Below are 9,148 nucleotides of genomic sequence, written 5' to 3' on the forward strand. Positions count from 1 at the left end.
CAAGTTCTGGCGTTTTTAATTCGCACCTCTAATGTTCTGCCCCACCTGTTTGCTTTGCTTTAACATCACTTACACACACACACACACACAATCGTACGCATCCACACGCATAAATACACCACCCACATTGCAACCCCCAACAACGCACCGTTCTCCCTCCCCCCGTTTGTCACCTCTTGCTGAACCCCTCGGGCGCACGATATCCTGGCGCTTACGGTAACAGTGTAAAACTGTATAATTTATTGCAATTGTCAATTAGGACGAAAATATTATGTAATTTTCGCATCTCGCCCGAAAATCGTCGTCCTTGCGTCCGCGCCACCACCCAACCGTCGTGTGCCTCTCGTGGAAACTCGCATTTTCACTCTCTCATTCTCATCCCCAACAGTTTCCTGATTCCATTCCGATGCCGGAACCTTTTGCTCTCGCTCGCTTCCTTCTAACGCGCTCTCGAGATTTCCTTTTGTGTCGTCATCATTACCGTCAGCATCACCAATCATCAAACCATTCGCTTTTGGCCGTCCCAAGATGGGAGGAAGCGAAAAAGGGAAATGAAAATTCACAACAACGGTGAAACAAACAAAAAAGGTTCAAAAATTCTAACGATTCGACTGTTTCCGCTCGAAAGGAAGCTGTCAGTAAGAAGCTTCTCGGTTTTGCGCTACGATTTATCTCATCTAATTGATGATATCTGTTTTATTCGCTTGTCTATTGAGTTAGTTACATGGGAAACATGGTTGTCGTTGAGGCAAATACTACGCCATCAGGGTGTTCTCTAAACGATGGAATGTCCGATTCCACATCGAAAGATATTGAGGAAGGATGCATACAAGAAAAACATCCGATACAATTGAGAATCATTGTTTTAAGATTTTCAGTTAAAAGTAGAACTTCGTTTGGAAACCATTTTGTAAAGTAAATAGAATGGTAAAGACTGAATAACAAAATAGAAAAACGCAGTTTTTAGTAAAGTTCAAATTGGATGAACTTACAGGAACTGTAACTACCCATACCTTACACAAATGATCGTATCTTGTCAGTTTGCCTGAACAACATTATTTTATGCTAGTTACAATGTCTCACTCGCATACACCTCTAGAAGGAATGAACAAATGTGTGATAAAACAATCGTAACTTGGGTGACCGTTCAGAACGAGTTGTTTGCCAAAGGATGTCGCCAAACAGCCACCGCCCTCTTCCAAGACGGCTCCGAGCCAAACAGCTGGAAGTCGGCTAGATGCTTAGGACTCGCGAAAGAGGTAGGGAAGGTGGCAAACGGTTCTTCGGGGGGGGGGGGGGGGGGGCTGATGATTAGCACACACTGGTTGCCAAATTGGTGGTTGTTTTGTGATTTGTCTAACACACTTCTTCCATCGACCATCGCAGCTCGGGAGGAGTGAACATCCTCCAGCAAAGTCCCGCTCACGGAGAAAGCCAAGCAGCGTTCGGGGTTCTCTGCGAGCGTCAGCTCTGCCTGTCGGCAGCTTTTTGGGCGGGTCGTCCAGCACCGGAAGTGCCACAACAGGCGCGTCGTAATACAATCTTTCCAACGCACACACTCACGCACACGCACGCACGCACGAACACAACATCCCCAGCCCAGGGGATGGTTGGACATCCACTGCAACATAACGATGCTGGCGCTGACCTCGGTGTCACAAACGGTGCGTTACAAAAACATAAAAGCAAGAGAATCGGAACCACTCCCGTGTGCGGTTTGCGTAGGTTCTTCGAAGGCAATTAAACGTAACAAAAAAGAGGAAGGAAAATACACACCCACCGCCGTAGAGTTTTCCGATTGACACAAAATATATCGGTTCGCACTGTCCTCCCGAAACCGGAGGGTTTTCCCCCTAGGGTTTCCAATTTCTCTGGCGCGCGGTCGGTTGAAAGGGCCCACGTACCCCTCACTCACCCTCACACACACGCACGGTCACACGGTCACACTGGGACTGGGAGGAAACCACCGCACTGCGCTGCCGGAATCGCAACCACCCCGGCTCTCGGTTCCTCGGTAGTGTTGCTGGTTGCAGTTTTTCCGACCACGACGGCTGCGTCCGTCCACGGCGAGAGTATAAATAGTTTTATTTATTTAGTTTACCAGCGCGCACCGGACGACACGGTCGGCGTTCCGGCTCGTCATCGTGCCGGGGGGGTTCGGCGTTCGGCACCCGAAGACACCGAGCAGTCGTCGTCGTCGTCGACGCGCGTCTTCGTCCGAGATCTGATCCACTCCCGCGGATTTTCTCTCGAGACGTTCTCGCGCGATTGTCTCTCGAACGCACGTAAACTGGTGTGGGGGTTTTTGGGGGAGCAGGTGGCTGTTTGCGATCGCCGCCCAACAACGGGGTTCGTTATCAGTGCGCCCTTATCAGCGACGGGGTGCAGTCGGACCTTCGGTGAGCTTTCGCGAGCTGCCGGCTTTGCTCTCACCACGAACCGACGCTGCGGTGTACGGCGTGTTTATTCCTCTCAGAGCGTTTTCCCTTTTCCCAGTGGAAAAGGATGAGCTGGAGGAAAAGGAAGAGGGGGGGGGGAAAGCTTTGCTGGGATTCCGCACATTCCGTGCAGCAGAGTCATCATCAGCGCCACCAGGAAACATCCTTCGTAACGGCGCCGTGTAATGCCGAAACCGGATACTGGAATTCTGCCCAGCCAAGACATGGAAAACTGGCCCCCATACATGTGTGTGTGTGTGTGTATGTTTTATGTAGGTTATCCGACGGGTGCGGCCGAATACTCGGAGTTTTCCATTGGAAGTCTATTTTGCTTCTGGTTTTTTGTTGTTCACTCTTTTTTTTACTACGTTCCAAGCGAGCTTTTCACTCCGTTCCTCGGTGCAAGAGGTTTCCTGGCTCCCACTTCCGGCCGTTGGAAGGGAGAATGTGCTGCTGGGAGAGGGACATTTTTCATACGATCGTATAGCTCGGGCAAGTGCTGCCTCGTTTTTATCATTTTCCTACCGTTAACTCGGGATTACTTGGTAAGTCTTTTTATCTCGCCACATTCCAACGAGTTGCAAAATGCATGAACATGTTGTCCCAAAATTGGATCAACTATAAAGTTTGCTGATAATATTTAAGTATAAATGTGTTTTCATACTTTTCTATATCTTTACGTTATCTACTTTTGTTGTGAAGGCACCATTTTTTATTAAATTCATCGTATGGTAATTGCTTTTATTTACCTAATTTTATTGTTTTCATCTGTTGGTCATGTAAATTTTAAAGCTCTAAATATAGGAACAAAAATTTAAAATGAATAAATGATTGAAAATTAATTGAAAATTAAATCTAAAACATTGAACTCTTCGAATATGTAAAAAGTTGGTGAAAATACCTACATCACAAAATGCAAACTGTTCACACACCCTTGAAAGATGTAATTATGCAACGACCGCTCGCACGCCCGTCGTGTAATAACGGCTGTCGCGACCGCGAAAATCTACAAACGTCAATTACATAACACCCGCGTCGTTCCACACGCCGGGGAAGGGCGCGAGACAGGACAACAGGACGTGCCAGGGTTGAGCGCCAGCGAGGTGGGCGAACACCGGGCGATCCCCGCATAGTAGACATACTTGAAGCATTGAAACTTTCAAACGAACGCATTCCACAGCAACTCCTTCGGCATCAATTGCAGCGCGTCAGCGGGGACGGATGCTCCGGACTTGCCGTGTCCTGTTCCGCCGGCGGTGTAGGCTGAAGGTCCTTTGATCCTCGCACGCTGAGCCTTGGATGTCGTACCGTCGTTCGGCTCAGCATTCTTTTCTGCGTTCGTCCCCAAAACGCGTACGCCAGATGACAGACGAAAGCATTTTCCGTCACTTTTTGCAAACGCCCAATCTCGAGGAAAAGAGTGTGTGGCGGTTGATGGTGACACCAGGAATCGGTAAGTTACTTCGGGTTTAGGTTCATCCTTTAGGGACGTATTCAGTAATATAGTTTTGAAAAATGACCTTAACTACAACTATGAAAGACGAATATATAAATGTAAACCTCTTAAATATCCTAAACCAAAACTAAATTTTAAAATGTTGTACGATTCTGGAGTTTAATTCAACATGCGTTTGTATTTAATATATGATTTAATACTTTTGAAATATGGTAATAGATTAAAAAACGTTCGTAGACCGGTAAGAAATATTATCAATGAGTACAATGTTCCCTACAAACACTCATTAAATCAGGAAAGTGCAGTCTCATGCGTAAATTTCATTCTTATCCTCACACGCTTTCTGGTGAAGAACCCTACGGTTAAAAAAGGACTGCTTGAAGTAACAAAGCGATAGCACTCCACCGAAGACTTCAGATGCCTTCGGTAATAGATCTTCAAAAGACCACGCTATACGAACTAGTAAAAGCGAAAGTGGTAACGGAAGGATAATGATAAGGATGAAAAAAAGGAAAACTTGAAACACATAGGTCTCTATCGCTTCCTCTCTCTCTTTCTCGTTGGCTCTCTTCGATTGTTTGACCCCCTCGAGTAAACCGGATGGAAAAGTAAAATGGGAAGCAGCGGAAAATTGTGCCACACTTTCGTTACCTTTTCCCTTTCAACCGTGTCAAAGAAAACACGGATACCGGAACACCCCCCCCCCCCCCCCCCCCCCACTTTGGTCTGCAACGGTGTGCGCTCGTTTGGTCCTGTTTGGTTTATGCGACGCCCCGGATCATAAATTGAAGATGAAATTATTACTTTTGGGAAAAGCCGGCCCCAACCGGGCGGGGTTTTCCGAACCGCCGTTAGAATTGCGCGGTGCGTTGTTGCGACAGGTGTCGCGAAAAGTTATCGTTCCTTAGACCGTTTCATAACAACACCTTCAAAATGGTGTTTGCATCAATTGATTTATTTAAGTAATTTTAGGTCTCTTCTGATGATAGATATTTCAGCTAGATTCTTTTTAAAACGTGTCTGTCTTTAAAAAAACTTGTTTTACCCTTCTTTTCTACATATTATTTTAGTATCCCCTGCTTAGGACAAGTAGAAAAGGATGCGATTCACTCTGCAGTCGCTAACCGAAAAGCTCTCGAAGCGTCCTCAACGGCGATAAGAGAGTGCTTAAGTTGTTCCGGTACTTACAACACTGTGTGCTTTTCTTCCCGAACGCTGCCCATCGAATACACACACGCACTTGCATATCTCTCTCTCTCTCTGTCGGTACACTGAATTGTATCAACCTTCTTCATCAAGGTGATTGAAAGTGGGAAGCAATCGATGGGTGGTTACGGTCCGAAAACCGACGACTAGGCACATTACCGAAATGAAAAGCGCTTCGTGAAAAAACCCCATCTTACTCCTTTTTGATAGGGCTTCTGTAAGGGGCTTGGGTAAGTAGTGTAACCATAAAAAATCGTATAACAATCACTCATATCATAACGAATATCAGATAAGAAAATCATAAACCATTTGCAAGTTATTGTTTCAAATTTAAAACATTGTTTAACCATCATTTTAAGCTACCACTAAAACATCATTGTACTTTTATATCGTTAAATTTTATTTTTGTAATATATCTAATCTACGTTTTTAGTTTACATTCTCTTGGCCAACGTACGCACCTTAGCTTATACTGTTTGTTAAGCCTTATTTATCGTAAACATGGCCATTCGTTGTACTATCGAAACGCGCGCGATCGGGTTGGCAGTGTTTGGTTCCGGTTCGCCTGTCGGCATCCGCTTATCGTACTAGCTTAAAATAGCTCTAGAAATTCGTCCTGACTCATTGCACCTTCACGCTATGTACATTACACACTTTTTCGCGTTGCATACGTTTGGGTTATCCGAAGCTTCAAAGGCATCCTTGCAGGACAGGCGGTTAACTTACTCGTGCTTCGTGTATTATTTATTTTTCTAGAGGAAACATCGTTGTTAAGTTCTTCAAACACATGCCGTTTTGCTCAAAATAAACTCGTGAAATGTAAATTATTTGTGTCAATTAATCATTTGAATTGGTTGAAGTTTCATGTTCAAGACGACCAGTAGGCGAGGTTTGTGGCTCAGCTGACCGCAGAAGTGAGCGCCATCTGTAGGACAACAGTACAATCCTCACTGGACATCATCGGTTGTGCCCTCTGTCGGTTTCCGGTTGCGCTTCGAGCGATGTTTTATCCTGCGGCTGCGAAGAATAGAAAAAGGATATTCGGAAATAAAAACCATGAGAAAATGTTGCTGAAAAACATCGAAAAAAAGGATCAAATTCGTACCGGTGGCTTCGTTGGGCAGTCGGCAATCAGATGGTCCTCACTTCGGCAGTGATGACATCGCTTGGGCAGCGGTCCTAGCGCACACTTGGAGGCAATATGGTTTGCAAATTCACCGCAATTGTAGCATCTTGGTGTGGGTGGAAAATCAAATTAACACCAAAGAAAATCCCACCTGGCGCTCCGATCCGACCAACTTACCTCACTTTGCGAAACTTTCGCTTTTTACTGTACGGCCGGAAGTCGCTCCCTTTGCATTCGGCCCGCGATGGTCCATAAACGCTGGTCGCCTCGTATCCTTTCGACGTCACTTTGGACTCGAACTCGACCTCCTCATTTTCACCCAGCGACCGAAAGCCACCCATCTGGATGACACTCTGTGAGATGGGGGGATGGTTTTCAAAAGGGTCAATGAGGTCCTTTCCCGTCCAACCAATACCAATACGTACCTGATGGACGAACACCTCCTGGCCGCCGTCGTCCGGTGTGATAAAGCCCCAGCCTTTGACCACGTTGAACCATTTGCATCGTCCTCGCCGTGGGCCAACGTGTCCTGTGTGAAGAGACAAACGAAATTAAAACAAATTCGAGAACTCGTTCTCGGCCCCAGGAAATTCCAAGAGTCGCCCGGGAGGTCACAAAATCGCAGCTTACTGTCAAACGTAAAATGTTGTGCTTGTTTGCAAGATGATTTGCTCCTGATTTGAGACGAATCTGATATATCATTCATAATTTTAATTTCAAAGCTAGCCAAAGCAAACGCAATTCCAGACAAACGTGCCTGAGTTTCCTTCAACGTGGCATGCAATCTTTTGTTATTTACCCGCCACCGGGTACGAATCGCCATCGGTCGTAGGAAAACGGTCCAACCCGGCGTGAAATAGATCCTTTTTCGGTGAACCCTTGCCGTCGCCCTTTGACGCATCTAACGGGATCCAATCCCGAAAACCACGTCATTTATGACAGCCACCAATCTCGATGTCCTCGTTTGCTGCAAAGGAATTTCTTCGCTTATTCAGATTAGAATCCGTTTTTTTTCTCTCCACAGTCCACGTCTCTTTATCCTTCCGCCTGCCAAGGAACATCCACGGCGAAACAGTAAACTGTATGTCCTTACCTTCTCATAGATGGTTTTCACCCCTTCTAAACTCAGGCTTTTCCGCATCTCAAATATGAGCAAATTAGAAAACGAAATCCCGTTTCCCGCCGAAAAAAAGGTTTGCCCTTTCAGCGCACTTGCCTGTGTTTTTTACTCGCGTCTTTCGCGAAGGTTAAGAAAGGGTTGGACTGCACGAAAGTGGAGCAAATTAGAGCCGAAAAATTCCGCACGACGGTTTTGAAAAACCTTTGCTTCGCTTTTTCGTGTGAAGCATAAAATGAAGGAAAAGAAAACCCGTAGCTTCAATCGCGAGCCGCAGATTTCTATAGCTTATTAATTTAATTTCAAAGCAAATCCTTACGCGGCCTGCCGTCCTGTTTACAAGCATGTGAATAAATTATGATTAGAAACACATTAGCTGGGTCGTGAGGCGAGTGCGCGCGCGCGCGTCCTGCGTTTTCGGGGCAAACGGGAACCTCCTTCCCTGTCAGAGAGGGAAATTGTCTTCCCCATTGCATGGCGGCACACGGATGCGTTGTTTCGGACCCGTTTTCCTGCGCGAAAAAAAAACCCCTTCTGCCGTTCTCTCGTTCCGAGAATCACTTTTCGATTTATGTTTCCTACAATCAAGGCTTAGAACAACTTGTCCGGACGATGTCCATAAATAAGGACGTACGGAAAAAGTACAAAAAACCCTTCCGCACTAATCTTCATCGAAGCCCTTTCCGTCGGCGAGGAATTTTCACCTTGGCAAGAACCTGCTTTCCACGCAAATTCGAGACCCCGGGTTCGCCCCGGGGACAGGTTTCTAATTTTTTCCCCATCTAAATAAAGGATTATTCAAATGAACGCCTTGGTACGGTTTATCCCTTTGTAACCTGTAAATGTTACAGTTTTCGACGCCAAAGACAACCACTTTTTTCTTCTGCCCTCTAAGGCAAGCTTTTTTTTTGTTACATTTTTCCCGATTTCGATTCAACTTTCTTATTGTTTGCCGGAGCGCGGACCTTCGGGCTGTTTACGTCCCGAAAGATGAATGTACGCAATGGCCAGATGATGGTGGGCAAACGTTTTCCTTATAGGAAAAAAAAACAAAACAGTCGAACTAAACATAAATCTTCATAAAGAATGGTTTTCCTTGTAACTTGGAAGGCATTTGATGGTAATGATAGAGGCGTATCAATTGTTACTAATTTGAATTAAGGAGGTTAATTTATTCTTTTCTTGATAGTATCCAAACATAAATTAAGAACCAACAAAAAGAAATTCTAATCATTGAGGCAAGGAAGAGATTGGGTTCATTGCCATAAAGATATTTTAAAATCCAATCTTATTTCACACAATTATTAATATTGAAAATATGTTAAGCTTGGCATTTGTTTTAAGAGATAAACATTTCAGAGTCGCGTGCCGAAAATATCAAGAGAATCTTTATATTTTCGCATGGAAGAAAAAGGGCCATCTAATAATATTTTCTTTTGCTACGACAATTCCCATGACAATTTCTCAACTATCACGTCCTCTTTTCCATTTTCGAGCACCTTCGAGACCTTCACAACAAAAGGACTGATCCCGGGGATGACCTTCTACCTTCGTGATCCTGGACCAGCGTTTCCTGCGTCTCCGAAGTATCCGCCATTACCGAATGTCGTCTTCGAACTTCCGGTTCTATTTATTGTTGTTATTCCTTTCAACGGGTCGTTTTTTGTAAGAAAAAACACTACGATGCACGATCTTAAATCAACTCGGCCGCAATCTCAATCACACTTCTGGCGTGAATTGACGCAACTTGAAAGAAACACAAGATGAAGTCAAACTTCCGATGGGGAGGTTTGCCCGTTATGTTG

General features: G+C 45.2%; 1 protein-coding gene across 1 annotated transcript; it reads right to left on the minus strand.

Moving 5' to 3' along the window:
• Positions 1-6,057: 6,057 nt before the first annotated feature.
• Positions 6,058-8,940, minus strand: LOC131265308 (protein lin-28 homolog). Its single transcript, XM_058267569.1, has 6 exons — positions 8,892-8,940; positions 7,026-7,127; positions 6,652-6,755; positions 6,404-6,579; positions 6,206-6,332; positions 6,058-6,117 (listed from the first exon to the last, which is right to left on the minus strand). The coding sequence occupies exons 1-6, from the start codon at positions 8,938-8,940 to the stop codon at positions 6,058-6,060; spliced, it is 618 nt and encodes a 205-aa protein (XP_058123552.1).
• Between the last annotated feature and the right edge of the window lie 208 nt (positions 8,941-9,148).

Source organism: Anopheles coustani, chromosome 2 (assembly GCF_943734705.1).
Source record: "Anopheles coustani chromosome 2, idAnoCousDA_361_x.2, whole genome shotgun sequence".
Taxonomy (NCBI): Eukaryota; Metazoa; Arthropoda; class Insecta; order Diptera; family Culicidae; genus Anopheles; species Anopheles coustani.